The 16,222-nt window shown below is 40.8% G+C and overlaps 1 protein-coding gene across 1 annotated transcript in view; it reads left to right on the forward strand.

The window, feature by feature from the left end:
- The window catches only part of EXOC4 (exocyst complex component 4), a 668,442-nt gene that overhangs the window by 449,716 nt on the left and 202,504 nt on the right, over positions 1 to 16,222 (forward strand). The window contains exon 11 of the mRNA XM_037513395.2: positions 7,677 to 7,896. Coding sequence (XP_037369292.2) covers positions 7,677 to 7,896 — 220 coding nt within the window. The remainder of the gene's footprint in view (positions 1 to 7,676; positions 7,897 to 16,222) is intronic.

Here is a 16,222-nt window from a genome sequence, read left to right on the forward strand (position 1 = left end):
TGAGAGGATTCATCAGAGACAGAGTGGGGAGCAGAACAGATGAATCTACTGAAATACAAAGCTCAGGGGAGAAGCGGGCGAGACGGGAGAGGTCTGCTGCGCCATGTGGGTCAGCTCCCTGGCTGGGGATCAAACTCAGGCCCCAATGGTGATAGCGCCTAGAATTAACCCCTATGCCACCAGGAAGGCCCCAGAATTCTGGCTTTTAAAGGATAAAACATGAACTCATTCATGTTTCTGTCATAAACAGTGTGTTACTTGTTTATTGCTAATTACATTTTTAATGAATGTATCTGTAACCAGTAGTATCATGTGGCATTGAAGGCTGGAGATATTAAATCTGACAGCAGCCCGCTGCACTGAGGGACCTTGCCATGGAATCTCCCTTGCATGTGCTTGGTGATGTACACAGAGCTGCTGCCAGCCTGTAAATATCACGTAGCTTTCACATGGACACCTTCGACCTAAATAAAGACAAGAAGATGCTTGTGAATTGTTATAAAAATGTCTTTGCATCTCTGCAAGGTCAAGGCTAGATTAGAAGATGCATTAGTAGAAATGATACGATGAGATGCCCTGAAGAATGCAGGTGATGCAGGTGATCAGAGGGATAAATCCCACATTTTGCTGGCTTTATTCCATGGCATCAGGGGGGAAAAAACACTTTTCAGATAAATATTTTTGTGCATACTATTCATCCTAAACTACCAAAAGCATAGGTGTGGTAATACACAGCAAAGCCAGAAAATATGAAAATGAAAATAATTAAAATATTGTATGTTGTCTGAATACAAATTATATACCAATACAATACATACATTCAAAACAAATCGCAATAACAGTGACACGGTTTATGAGAGACAGAATGACTTCCTTGAACTCCAGCACTCTGAATTCTGAATTTGAATTTTCTGAAGTTGGTACTTTTTATTTTTTGTTTTTATTTTATGGGAAAATGATGTTTCTCCACAATTAGATTCAAATTTTGTATTTTGGCAAGGATATCAGAGAAATGATGCTGTCTTATCCCCTCTATCATATCATCTTGGGAGGCATGTGATGTCACTATGTCCCATTAACAGCCAATATTGGCCATAGAATTTTAAGTATTATCAGGGTGTAAGTGTAAGGAATACTTGCAAACTAGGAGCAATGTTAGTCAAGTGACTTAAGTATCATTGTTCTCACGGCAATGATAAAATACTTCTAAAGTAGAATACAGCTCTTTCCTGTTCAAGAATATTTCCAGCTAGTAGGAGTCATTATTCTTGGGTGAGATAAAAAGGAAAAATGGCTTTTCCATGAAATATGATCTGGGATGAAGAGGCTGGACTAGCCTGAGGTTTGGGGCGCTTGAGTGAAATTTTAATTACTTTACAAATTTCCTTGAATAAAAATCAAAGCAAGATAAAAATGTTGAAAATACTGGGTTACAGATAGGTAGTGTGGGCTTGTATGTGTTGTAAAGGACACATATTTGCTATAGAAAAGAGTAGATATAAAATATAAGTGTCATATAAGTACAGATTTTAGGAGGTCCCCTAGATGATGATGGTTTTTTGAAATGAATACCTTCTATTAAATATTTATAGCAGTATTAGAATTTGGGATATAAGATTCATGCTTCAGACTCTCAAATGCAATGAGAATGGCTAGCCTAGCCTCATTATTTGTTTCTCGGGTTATCCTACTTTACATCCTTAGGTTTAGGAGACTGATCTGAATTAGATCCTCCAAATCCTGTAATTAGAGGCTCTGCATGTAGCTTTCTGTGGTGCCTTTTCTTTGATTCTCACCATTTCTTTCCCCATATACACAGATGTACCTGTGCTTTGTGTCTGCCTTTTCATCATGGTGGGGATAGGAAATCATCCCCAATGTGAGAGCACTTCATGAGATTAGATAATACCCTTTTGACAGGATTCCATCTGTGTTCCATCTTCACTTTGAAGTGAAGTGTTTTCTTTCCTAATGAGATGCTCGTCACTGTTAAAATTTCAATGCTTTCTTACTCCCCTAGTGCTGATTAGGAGCATTGTAAGAAAAACTGGGCTTTCTAATGATTCTCTTCTTCACCCTTGACTTTCTCTTCTGTCCCCCATTCAACAGATCATTTTTAAAGTATTTGTTAGGTAAAAGGAGCCATACATTATATTGCGGGAATTTGGGGGAGGGATAGAATATATGCAGGCCCATAAAATATCATGAGGAGCAACTCCCAGGATTTTCACTTGTTGAAATAATTCAGCAGGAGGAAAAGATATTCACTGTGGGATTGTCTACAGTACATCCAGGAGGCAGTGTCATTGTTCCCTAAAGATTGTTGGGGCAAGTAATGCTGTGTCATTGTCCTGATGGAACAAATTTGTAATTCCCTGTGGAAGAGCAGAGTAAAAAGAAACGTGAAAAACCATATTGCTCAAAGTAGAAAACAGAGTGAGAGTATGGGTAAGGACCGCAGACTACACTTCTTATAACAGGCAGCTACTAACTATGGGTGGTGGAGATATGGGGCGATTTTCCATCTTTTTTCAATCTTTATTTGGACGTCTGTCAAAATTCTTGAGAGAGGGCAATGTTTGTCAGAGAGGTCACACCCTAGTTTCTAGAACTATGGGTCAACATTAAAGGACCCGTTATTCAACACTTCATCCATTAAATGTTTCCTGAGAGCCTACTACATGCCAGCCAAATAGCAGCAATGGACACTGTGGATGTGATGGTGAGGAATTTATCCTTGGTGCCCAGCCACATAGGGCTTTGGTGATACCCACATCTTTTTGCTGCTGAAATAGTCAAACTGTTAACCTTTTCAGACCTAGTAGTTTGAATGGCTGATTGTGGACATTTTCCTGGGAAAGAAAAGAAGCAAGATGGGAAAATATGTCACACTTTCCTCTAATCTCTAACCTTATCAGGGTTTCCATCGCAGTCCTAATTTTACAAATAGCAATGGCCACCATTTAGTAAATTACTATGCCCCAACCTCAGGGCTGAGTCCTTAACTTTCATGTCCTCATTTCATCTTCAGAACAACCCTGTGCATTGTACCTCTTCACGGGGTGTGTAAAAGCAGAATTAAGAGGGGCTAAGTAGGGCCTCCCCTGGTGGTGCAGTGGTGAGCACTGGGCTGCAAGGCTGCCCACGGCTTCTGCAGCGCCGGTTCAATCCCCGGCAGTTCAATCCCCGGCGGTTCAATCCCCAGCCGCCGGCCGCTGGCAAGGGTCCCACATGGTGCGCAGACCTTTCCTGCCACACCCGCTGCTCCCCTCAGCAGTGTACTTCGTCAGTCTGCCTGTTCTGCTCCCCGCTCTGGCTCTGGTGAATTCTCTCACCCTCCCGTGCTTCTTACTGTACCCAGTGCTTGTGTAAATGAATAAATAAATCTTTAAAAAAAAAAGAAAATTAAAAAAAAAGAGGGGCTAAGTAGCCTGCCCAAGACTGTCCATTCCAAGATTCACTCAGGACTGCACACTGTGAGAGCAGTGACCATGACTGATGTACCTCATGGATGCTTGGGGATATTCTTAAGCTGTGTCCTTCCAAAAAAGGACAGTAGGCCCATTTAATGTAATAGCTTCTCATTTTTGAGTGAAGAAGGGGGTGGGTAAGACAGCCCTGATTTTTCCCTTTCATTCTCACTCACATGTTTCTGGCTTTCTGTACAGTGAGGGCACACGCAGCTCTGGAAGCAGATTGGGAAACATGTTGAATGGGTCCCCTCCAGTTAAAGATGACAACATCAACCCTCATGTGTCATTTTGAACTGATGTGTGTGCTCTAGGGATGAAGCTATTTGTATTTGGAAGAAATCATTCAACTGAAAGTGATGGGAGCCGCTCCATCAGTGCTGCTCGGGGCAGTTGCATATTTTAGGGACACTGTAGGCAAAGAAGGGACGAGAACAACCCAAAGTGTGGGTAGTTTGGAGCCTTATGTCATTCTGCTTCGGAGCAAGTTGACTATTAAAAATGTCTTCTAGCCAATGTCAAAGAAGTTGAAAATGTAAGAAGTACTTCTGCTCAGAAGACCTTTTTCTAAGTCCCATTAAAAGAATAAAAAGGGATTCTAATGATGGATTTCCCTAATATTCAAAAAAATCCAAAGATCTTTGCTGTATTTACTTACTTGAAGTTTAATTAAGTGGCTTTATCTCAGCAACATATCAAGGAGACCAAGGAGTACGTGGGTGGGGGTCTTTTTTTTAAGGGTGAGATGAGCTCAGAGGGGGTCAGTGTAGCAAGCTGTAGGATTTGGAGATTTTAAAATTATGGCTGTGGTTAAGCACCTATGTTTTTTTTCTCCACCTACTCTATGCACTCTCTTCCTAAGTATTTATTATATCTTGTTCTGGGTCATGGTTTTATTTCCCTTTCCTTGTTAATAGCAATTAAGAAACCTCATTGTTCTTTCTCATGGCCTCTCAATATTCAATTTCTTTCCTGTGTTCTTTGGATTACCTTCTCGTTATGATAATACTGTGTGTGCTGCCACCCTCCTCCCACTACACACACACACAAACACACACACACACACAGAGGTTAATGAAGTGTTGATCTGAGTGTTGAACTGGTGTTATACACTACAATGTATTTGTTTAGTAAGTAGAGGAAACTATTAGGTTAAACAACTAAACTTAAGCATCATTTATACTTTAAGTGTGGTCGAATTAGAAAGCAGTTTATAAAATATAGTCTCTGGTATGTGTAGGTAATTATTTTTCTAATTTAATTTTGTGTTCTAATATATTCAGAGTTTTAAAAATATCAAATGATTGGGCCTCCCTGGTGGTGCAAGAGGTTAAGTCTTAGCACAGTGAAGATAGCAGCAGCCACTGCAGCACAAGTCAATGCCCAGATAGGGAGGTGACCCACATGGCACAGCAGACCTCTCCTGTCTTGCCCGCTGCTCCCCTCAGCATTGTGTTTCAGTCAATCTACCTGTTCTGTTCCCCACTCTGTCTCTGGTGAATCCTCTCACCCCCTGCATCTCTGGCCTGTACCCCAGTTCTTGTACATAAATAAATCTTTTTAATACATAAATAAATGCATAATACATAAATAAATTTAATACATACATAAATAAATCTTTTTTAAAAATTGAATGGTTATAAACACTTATGATTGAAAAGTCTTAAGCCCATTTTTCTTCCTGACCCCCTCTACCACTGCTGCCTACAGTTTCTTTTGAATCTTTATCCTAAGATAAATAAATGAGCATATATAAGTCTTGTACAAAGGTCAGTAGAGTAAACACTACTAAATACATACTGATTTGCACTAGTGTATCAAAAGCTTCCATGCTTGGGAGTTGGGAACTGCAGCGAATGCCAATGTGCAGCTATGCCCCAGTTCATTTAACTAACCCCTGATGGATGAACTTTTTAGTTTCCAGTCTTTTGCCATAAAAACAATTCTACATTGATGTATTTACTCTGGCACAGATCATCTCATCCATATTCAGATATAAATGTCTGAAGAATTTCCCAGAAGTGGGATTTCTAGGTCAAAAGGAAATGCATTTGTAATTTTGAGGCATAGTGCTAACTTGTCCTTCACATGGTCTGCATCATTTTTCACTTCTATCAAAAATATATAAGAATGTTCCTTTTCCCCACACTTAGACCAACAGATTGTTTTCAAACTTGCAGAATACAAGAATATAAAAAATGTTATCTTAGTGTAGTTTACTTTTCATTTTTCTCCATTTGAATCAGGCTATGTTTTTTTTTTTTCCTGTTATTTAATGGTATTTGTATTTCTTTTACTGTAAATCCTCTTTTCATCTCCTTTGATCATTTTTGTACTCAATTTTTTTTTTCCTAGCTGTCATCTGTGATGTGTTACAACTATATCTTCCTACTTAGTCATTCTTTTTTTGGTCTATTTCATAAGATTTAATTTCCTTTCATTTCCCCTCTACTCTTTTTTGAGAAGAATCTAAAGTACAGGGCACCCCCTGGCTTTGCATGACACCATGGAACTGTAATGCAAAACAATCTTCTTCAGCGAGGAAAATCACAAGTGTTGCATGGTTTTTAAAAATGTTTGTCAAAATGTTAACAGCTCTCTTACTGTCAGTGATAAGTGTATACAGACATGACAACATAAGAAAAGGAATTTGTATTTAATACAGTGTAACAGTGTCACATTAGAAACTCAGGAATTCAAGTATTTATTTCTTCAATTACAATATTATCAACCGCAGCTTGAATGGTACTTGCTACCTTCCCACTGTCCACAGCACCAGGCCCAGCAGGCATCTTCTATGCCCTTGTGAATTGTTATTTTCTTCTTTTGTAAGTCTGGATCAGCCGCCAGCATTTTAGTCTTTGTTTTGCAATGTCCTGAAATGCCTCCAGGAGTGCTTTAATACGATGTATTTTGCCAGCTTCACTTCATCTCTTTGTCACAGCCACTTTCCTCATTTAGGTCCGTGGGTTCACCTTTACTCTTTGCTTCTCAACCTGGGGCAGTGCCAGCCTTCCTGGAGCTAGCTATTGCTTCTGTAAATCCACTTCCCTGCTCCCAGTGTTGGTACTTTTAGTTATTTTTTGCACTTTTGTCTTTTTTTTTTTGACCTGCTACCTCTTTCAGTTACTCATTTTATAAAATGTCTCTGGGAGACCAGGCAATGGTACAGCTGTGAGCTCTGCTGCCTGGACTTGAACTGAAGAACAAATGCGCAAGCACCAATCACTGGTGGACTTTGAACAAAGGGACATGGCTTATCCCTGATTATGATGAACGTCAATTATTTACCCAGAAATTTCCACACTGAAGCGCTAAAATTTATACTTTGTGCCGTAACTCCCAGCTGCTGTGGACACTGGAATTTAAACCCTGTTGTTGGAGGACTAGTATTATTAATTAAATTGTCATAACTTAGAATTGTGAATTACATAAACTTGCAAAGCAGGAACTACCAGTACAGAAAAAGTACAAAGAATATGATAACAAAGAGCTACAAACTCATTGACTATTATTTATGCTTGAAGTGTTTTGATAAAGGACATTGGTCATTACAAATAAGATTGAAGAGCTCCTTTGCCCCCCCCCACATCCCATTTCCTTTCATAACTTCACAACTCACATGTCACAAATTAGAGAATATTCTTTCTCCTCCCCACCACTTTCCTGTCTACATGTGTAAAGATCTCAGAGAGAAATATGCAGTATTTGAGCATGTACTTTGCAATTTGCACCATGGAGGAAAGTATCTAGATGATCAGGGATAGTATCAGGATGATCAACCAGGCATTTATTCAAAAAACACAAAACCCTGCATCTCAGTGTGATTGCTCATAAGCATTAGCTAGACATCCAACAGTGTGGTATCTTCAAGTACCATAAGTCAGAGTGTACAATGAACATCTTTTTTTCCAGGTAGTCAACTTATTAAAAAGAATATCTCTTTGTTTCCTAGGATGTGGTGTGGTGACATATCTGAAGGGTATGATCCGGTACCTCTGAATCACATACAGTGTTATAAACCATGTCACCTCAATAAAATTAAAGCAAAAACAACAAGTTGAGCATACCAGAAACAAATTCTGGAACTTTATCCACATCTCCCCATGGAAATGGCCAAAGCCTAGTGATATGCGTGTCTTTTGCCTTATTTCTTTAACTTTTTTTCTAATTCATTTAACAACCAATTTCCTGTTTGTCTTCCAGATTTATTCAGGAGATTGAGCATGCCCTGGGGCTTGGTCCAGCCAAACAGTGTCCTCTTCGGGAGTTTCTCACTGAGTACATCAAGACCATCTTCCTCAGTCAGGTCTTGGCAGAGATCAACAAGGAGATTGAGGGTGTCACTAAAACATCCGACCCCTTGAAGATTCTTGCTAATGCAGATACCATGAAGGTTCTGGGGGTGCAGCGACCTCTCCTGCAGGTAACAATCTACTTTGAATTTAGTTTTTATCAGTAATTTTCATTGACTTGGAACGAGTCACAAATTAAAAGAAAAAGAATTACCATCTGTTTCCATAGTCATCAGGGGCAAAACAACGGGAAATAAATCAAACAGGCACTAGGGAAATTTAGGACTAATGTAGAGATAATGGAAATTCCTGACGATCTTTAAGGAAAAAAAAAAGTTAGCTGTGAGTATGGGAGACTGTGAGTCTCATTAACATTCAGGCGACTCCTCATTTTTTGCCTGGAACTTGTCCTTGAAAAGAATTCTTTTTCAGATGGTGAAGGCATCCTGGAGTATGCAGGAAGGCAGTTACCCTGCCTAACCTCAAGTACCAGGCCCTCTGTGCCATGGAGTTATTCAGCATAAATAACTTGGCTAGCTCACAGGGATTTGAACCTATTTAGTAAACTGAAGTCAGATCATTTAATTCAAGTACTGGTCTTGTCAATATTTTGACAAGATTTTACTTGGACTATATAAAGAGCTTGTTGCTGGACAGAAATAATTTGTCAGTAGATGTTTGAATTAGGCTTGAGGTATTTATTTCATTTTTTTTTTTTTTAGAATGTGATTTGGAGGTAAATATAAAACTCACAGATATTTGAGATGAGTTTAAAACATGGGTATACATGAACTATGACTACTTGGTAATGGAATCTTACGGTTTTTCTTCATTAAAAGAATGATGGAACAATTGTATGTTTTTACATAAATTACACAGTATGAGCATATCTCAAAATGTGCAAGACTTGAGCTCTAAAGAAAAGTTGTATAAATGGAAGGAAGTTATAGTTGCCCTATAACTTCTGCCTTGATATATGTCTTCCTTGATTTTTTCTTCTGTGTGTATTAGAATTAATAGAAATTCTGAAACTTTCATAGCAAATATCCTTGTTATGAGCATTCTTTTTATATGAGCAAAGTCTTCTACAGTATTAAGAAAATATAATAGGGGCCTCCCTGGTGGCGCAAGGGCTTAAGCCACAACCTATGAAACGGTCCACAGCCACTGCAACACAAGTTCCATCCCCAGCCAGGGAGCAACCCACATGGTGAGGCAGACCTCTCCTGCCTCGCCCGCTGCTCCCCTCAGCAGTGTATTTCAGTCAGTGTGCCTGTTCTGTTCCCCACTCTGTCTCTGGTGAATCCTCTCACCCCCCTGCATCTCTCGCCTGTATCCCAGCTTTTGTATGCATAAATAAATAAATCTTAAAAAAAAAAAAAAGAAAATGTAATAGGAGCATCTGCATCTCCCAGAACTCGAGTAACAGCATCACACTTAGGAAAGCATTCACTTAGATTGTCTGAGGTGGTGGTTGCTATGTTCCTGGTGAGGGATTTGTTCTGAGTGTGGGAAGCAGAGAAGAGAGAAAGGCAGAGGTATGTGTTCATTTGTCCCTCTGATGGGTTCTTCCTCCACTGGCTCCTTGTTGGCTGGATTCTTCTCTCTGAGTCTCAATTTCAATGTCACCTCCATGGGGAAGCTTTTCCTAACTGCTCTACCTAAGACCCCCTCTGGCTATTCTCCATTCTCCCCATCTCTCTCACACCCCCAGTCCATTCTCAACACTGAAGGGAAACTCTTTGAACAATATTCCAAAACTCCCTTGCACAGTGACTTATGTTCATATTCTACCAATACATAGAACTAGCAGGAGACTGGATGGTGGAGAGGAGTGCGAAGTTAGTGTGTCTCTGACTTCTTTCCTCTCCACTTTAGACCTGAGAGTGCATCCCCCCATAAGAGGAGGTCCTGCCAGGGCCACTTCCTCCAGAGCGCCAGCTCTTACTGGACACCATTTCCTCTCCTTGCCCTTTGATTACAGCTTCCTGCTGCATAGTCTCTGAGTGCCTCCACATGCCTAGTTGTATCTTTTAGTGCTGCCTGTTCTACCTCTGTAAGTCATCTCTTCATTAGTGTCTCTTCATTTGAACCATTTGAATAGAATTCTCTTGTGTCAGGAACCTGAATAGGTATCCCCAGTTAGTCATGTGAACACTTTTTTCCCCTCTTCTTAACACAACTTTAAATCTTATTTAAATCTATTTATTTTCTAATTTGTTTTATTTTCTGTATTTTCTCCCTAGAATGTAAGTTCCAAAAGAATAGTATAAGACTAGGCATCAGGAAGGTGCTCAGTAAATAATTTATTGAATGAGTGCATACATGCATGAATAGGTGGGCAGCAAGGTAGATGGATGGACGGAAGGTGGGTAGGTGGATGGATGGATGGCAGGGTGGGTGGATGGGTGGGTGGATGGATGGATGGATGGATGGATGGATGGATGGATGCATGGATGGATGGAAGGTGGGTGGCAGGGAGGGTGGGTGGGTAGATGGATGGATGGATGGATGGATGGATGGGCACAGTGAATAAACTTTGAAAGTCATAGCTAACTGTAGAATCAGGGTGGAAACTTGAGGGATAAATAATTACAGAAACTTGTTTACATTTATCTTTTGTCTGACCATATCATTAGCTTTGTATTTATGTCCCTGGTGTGTCAAACTATATGCTTTACAGAGCTACTTTGACGTGCTTAGAGTACTGAATTTAAAGGAAAACAAAAGGCAACTATGTACTACAGGAATGAATCCGAGAGCCAAGATGCTGGCTTATTAAATGATAATTTTCAGCTTGAGTAGCAAAGACACATTAATACTCATAACTAGTTGACTACAATCTGGGCCGTGTCAAGGCTTTGCGCTGCCAGTGAGCTGACGTCTCTGGACATCCAAGCCACGTGCTTCTCTGATCACTCCCAGCTTCATCACCAGTCATTTGTACACATTCTGTGCCTCTTGTTCTTTAAATCAATTACTCTATTCCATGGCTAGATAAGAACTCCAGCTTTACCTGTTTTCTCTTTGACCTTGTCAAGATAGGATCATCTATGTGAGTAAATCTTAACACCATAAGCCATTCAAGCAGTTAATCTCTAAATTTGTTTTCAGAGCCAAGGCTCCTGCTTTCTTATTTGATGGTTTTGTTGCCCTCTCTCTCTTCATAAAAATTTTATTTTCTGAGAATGCAAATTAGCTAGACAATATCCATGCATTTGTTTAATATCCTCAGAGCTACAAGATTAAAAAAGCAAATGAGGAGATATTTATTTTCCTTTCCCATCTTAAGAAGTTCTCTTGCTTAACAATGCTTGTAAATTGTTTTCTGATGTGATTTCCCATGTCCATGTTTCAGTGTGTCTTAAACATGTTTTGGTGTCATCTTGATATTTTTATTCCCAGCTCACAGCAGTGACCTATCTAAAAAAAAGGCAAGAAATAATTCTCAGAAATTTTAGCAGAGATTCCAGAACAACTATTGAGAAGGGAACTTGGAGAAATCTATGTGTGAAAGATACAGATGGGCTAAGCATCCAGTTACATAAAGCAGGCAAGTCTTCCCTCTGGGAGACTGTTGTTGGGTGCACAGAGCAGAAAAAAGGACCATGCCTTTCCCCTGAGGTGGCCCCCAATGTCAGGAAACATTAGCCCACTGGCTTCTCCAGGGAGTAGGGAGCACAGCTGTCTCAGGGATGCTTTCATTCTCTGATGAACACACAGGAAACCCCGGACTCTGTCTTTACCTCTCTAAAATGGCATCTCAGCAGCACAGACAGTTGGTTGAGGGGCCTTTCCTTGGGCAATACTAGCCTTTTGCATTGGTAACTTCACATTCAGAATTCATAGGCATAGAATTCATGGGAGGGAAGGAAAGAATAAATTGTAGGCACAGTTTTATGTGTGAATCACCTTTACAGGTGTTGGCCCCAAGAATACAGCACCACAGTTCTAGTAGTAATAGAAGTAGTACTAATACGAATGATAACTGTCATACTAGTGGACAGCAGTGATGATAGCGGCTAACACTTCAATAGCATTTTCTGAAATTCAGACACTATTCAGAATGTTTTAAAGGCATTGACTTGTCAGTGTTCTATATCTAAGCAATAGCTTTGTAAGGGTGTTATTGGTATTATGGGGAGAAACTCTGATATTAAATAACTTGCATGTAGTCACATAACTAGCAAGTACTAGAGTGCTAATTCAGACACCAGCAGCCTAATCCTGGAGTCCTTCTCCAAACCAGTTCTACTCAAAGTGTAACCTGAGGTGTTTGTTACCAGTCAGCTATGAGATGTAGAAAATTAGAGTAAGCATTTAGACTCTTGCTTTTTTTTTTTTCAAGGCATTAGACTATGGACTCTAATAACACAAAACAGAAACTTGTGTTTTCTATATCATTGTGGGTTTTTTCATTTCTTTTTTCTAATAATTTATTGTGTTTGATAAAGTATCAAACTGCAACAGATTGGTGACCTGGATTCTTACCATAGCAGAAGACTGTGCTAAACCCTTACCCAGCCCTGTAGTGCCTCACAGAGAAGTAGAATTGTAACCCTGACCATCCTCCTTGTCTCTGTGTGCAAGGCACTTTCCAGCACCTGGAAAAGCTGGGGTATTATTGCAGGTGCCTCTCTCCTAAATCCCCTAGAACAGTGTCTACAATAGAAAAGATATTCAACATTTCAATGGGTGACTGGGTGAGTGAGTACAAATGAGCACATCAGTGGCAGTCCTTGGTGTAAAGACTTGTGTGTGCATGTCTCCCCCATGGTATCAGGTACAAGATCTTGAATTTGAGGTTCATGACAATGAACTTCACAGTTTGGATGCTTCGAATGCTACCCATATAGAGGTAGAATTGAATATACTTCATGGTTTTACCATCTGAGATTCTTCCATTGGCATTACTTTTTCTGCAAAATGGCAACTCCCCAGTGCTGATTTAAATGAAGGAAATCTCTCAAGAAAAATACCTCATTTCTCCCAAACCAGATCTTCTGCCATTCTGGTCACAGAGCTATTAAAACAATCACTGGAAGTGGTACCCCTGTCTATAGGATGCTACAAATTGTTCATTCCTCAGACATGAGGAAGCATTGACTCAGCACCCTAGTTTATCATAGATTGGGGCCTGCCATTTCATTTATTCCTTCTCAAGTGTCTCCATCCAAAAAAGGAAGGGGGGGGGGTGTTGAACACTAAGAATAAGGTTTTTATCCCTTGCCTAGTGAACATCTGCATAAACAAAAAAGTAGATGTCGAGTTTTGTCCCCCACTTCCACATGGAGCACCTGATATCCTTGCTACTTAGAAAGTGGTTGGTGGACAAAAGCCTCAGACCTCTGGGTCAGCATCTGCATCTGTGCTGTATCTCCGGGTCGTCCATATGCACGTTAGAGCTTGAGAAGTTCCACCTTATGTCCGCACAGCACAAAGCACGGTCAGTAGAGTGGCAGCTACAGCAGCATCACCTGAATTGCTGAGCAACACAAGGTCCTGAACCCCCCTCCTCTCAGGGCCAAGCCCAGAACCTTCATCATAACCATCATTGCCTGCTGTGACACACCATTCCCAGCTACAGGGTGAAAGTGAAATATAAAGCTGTGGACTCCACAGTAACTTAAAAAAAAAAAACTTTTTCAGCTTTGTTTCCTAGGTGCCCAGAAATTGTAACAATATTTGCAATGGCAGCAAAAGCAGCTTCCTAGTCTAGCACATTGCTGAATTTCACAACGTTCTTTCCAACCGCAGGATGGGCCTTGGTTTTCTGGCTCCGGGAGGGCAATGTAAAACAGCAGCAGCTTCCCTAATGCTTGGGCTCAAATTCCTGCCTTGTTGGAGTGAAAAACATAAGCCAGGCAAGTCAAAATTTTTAGGCAGTCTTGAAACATTTAAAGCATATTTTCATTTTTCTCGCCGCCCCGGTATTTGTGGGGAACAAACAACGGTTGGAGTCTGCCTTTGAACACCACACTCTCGTCTCCTCCGCAGGCAGCCAGCTGCCCACTGTTGCCTGCAGGCAGTGAGCAGGGGTTTTCAACACCACCACCCATTGGAGTCACCAGGAGCTTTCTGCCCACGTCCTGTCTCAGCTGTCCTGTCCCACTGATCCAGGCAAGGGCCCCGGGTAGCAACATTTTCTGAGATCCAAGCATGTGGCCAGAATTAGTGTCCCTGGCCTGCATCTTTCTGCTCCACAGAATGATTATTGCCCTGAGCGGGAATAGGTAAAAATATGAGTATGTGGGGGAAAAAAATAGGTAGATTTTCTAAATCAATCGGGTTTATAATGAGAGCGCTGTTCAATACTTTGAAATCAGACTGCAACCAGTGTTTGTTCTCCACAAATACCAGGGCTGCGTGAAAAACAAAAATATGCTTTAATGACTGGGATTTCAACCCCAGTCATTTCAACGGGTGACTCTGTGGCCAGGTCCAAACTGCTAACTTGTCCACAGTTATTCCCTCTTCTTTAAAATTAGAATAATGAAGTATGTCATAGCAACACTATTCTAATGATTGGATGAAACACCAATTGGAAAGCTTATCTCTTTCTCCCCACACGCGTGCGTGGCGGTGCTGGCTGCCCTGATGCCTGTCTCCTGCTTGCTCCTGAGCTCCCCACTTAACAGGCTTCTGACTCAGCTCCTCCACCTCCATCTTGGTCTAGACATCAACCTATCTCTCCTGGCGTCATTAACTTGCTCTTCACCTGCTGCTGCTCTTTATATTCTAGCACCCACCTAGTAACAACATCTTTTCCTGCCCCCCACCTCCCTGCTATGGCAGTAAGAGATACTATTTCATGCCCTTTCTCTTTGTCTTGAGCGTGTGTGCTGATCGCCTATTAGTATTAGAAGCCTTCTGCCATTCTCATGACCATTAAAGCCAGTGTTTTAGTTTCCTAGGCATTCTCCCATAAATACCACAGACGTGGTGGCTTAAAACAGCAGGTTTATTTCCTCACAGGCCCTCCAAAGATGGCAGAGGAGGGCCCTGCTTTGCCTCTTCCAGGCTCCGAGGGTCCTAGTGTTTCTTGGCTTCTGGCAGCAGAAGTCCAATCCTTGTTCCCGTCGTAACCCGCCCTTCTCTCCTGTGTGTCCATTTGTCTTTTGCTGGCTCCTCAAGCTAAGGACGCAGTCGTTAAATTTCAGACCCACCCAAAATCAGCACGCTCATTTCAATCCTCACCTTAATTACATCTGCAAAGACCACATTTCCAAGTATGGTCTCATGGTAAGGTGCTATGTAGAATTTGAGGGGGACACTATTCAACCCATTCCAGCTAAAACTCGGAAGCGAGTTGCATAAAATGCAATCTGTTGCATCTATTCTATTATCTTCAAAGACACTCTAGCAACAAGCAATATATAAGTATTGCTATTTAGGTAAGTCGGCCAGGCTGATCTAAGTTCTAGGAGTGAGCAAGGTTCTGACAGAAATTTTCTGGTAGGCAGTGTGCTTGCTGGAGCTCTGGTGAAGCCTTGCTGCAGGTTGGTAGACACAGCTGTGTACTGTAGACTGATTAACTAAAGACAGTTGCACTGATGCCCAAACCTATTATCTCCCCAGCTAAGTCAAGGGACTGCCAGTAACCTCTTGCTGGTTTCCCAAGGAAGTGTGGCCAGCAGCAATAGCATATTGTTTTCATCATATCAAATTATGTTAATATGAAGAAAGTTGCATTGAGTGGCATTTGCCTCATTGCCAATTGTTGCCTCTCCGCTGTGGTACAGAATAGAATAGCTTTTATTAGCGTAAATAGGTTAGTCCCATTTAAGGCCTGCTGGCAGTCATTATGAAAATCATTAAGTTGAAAAAGAGAGCTGATCAATTGATTTTTTTTTCCCCCTGTAAGCTCTGAGAGATGGTACTAATGGTCTCAGTGTGCTAAAATAAGTCTTAGAACCAAGTTGCCGTGGGGTCTAATTTGATTCTTCATTGCCTCTCTAGACCTAAGGATATACTAACTTACCACAATGTATACTTTTGACTTTCTTTGAATTTTGCTCTTATTATTTCATTGTATTCACTAGCAGTATTGTTTGCCATCTTCATGATAAGTAGGGACCTCCACAAACCAACTACTTGTAACTACTGCAGGCTTCATCCTTCTTGTCTTTGGTTGCTTATATTATCACGTTGGCTTTTGACACTCACCTGTTCACCTCTGAGACAACTGAGAAAATGAAATCTTTAATTTCTAATGGGGACTTTCAGCATCTTACACTATTCAGTGGTGCCTTCGGATTGTCCTATCAGATTGTGTTGGTTTCGTGCTGTTAATTCTATCACTTGATTTTTTTATTTATTGTATGTGTGTGTGTGTGTGTAATTTTCTTTGTGACTCTTCATGACATTCAGGAAATAAACTAATGTAACGCTGGGAAAGTATATGAAATGGGGACCTTAGACAATCCCAGGCTTATTTTTCCTAAGCATCACTTCCCT

This window comes from Talpa occidentalis, unplaced genomic scaffold, assembly GCF_014898055.3.
Source record: "Talpa occidentalis isolate TD23 unplaced genomic scaffold, MPIMG_talOcc4v2.1, whole genome shotgun sequence".
Classification (NCBI taxonomy): domain Eukaryota; kingdom Metazoa; phylum Chordata; class Mammalia; order Eulipotyphla; family Talpidae; genus Talpa; species Talpa occidentalis.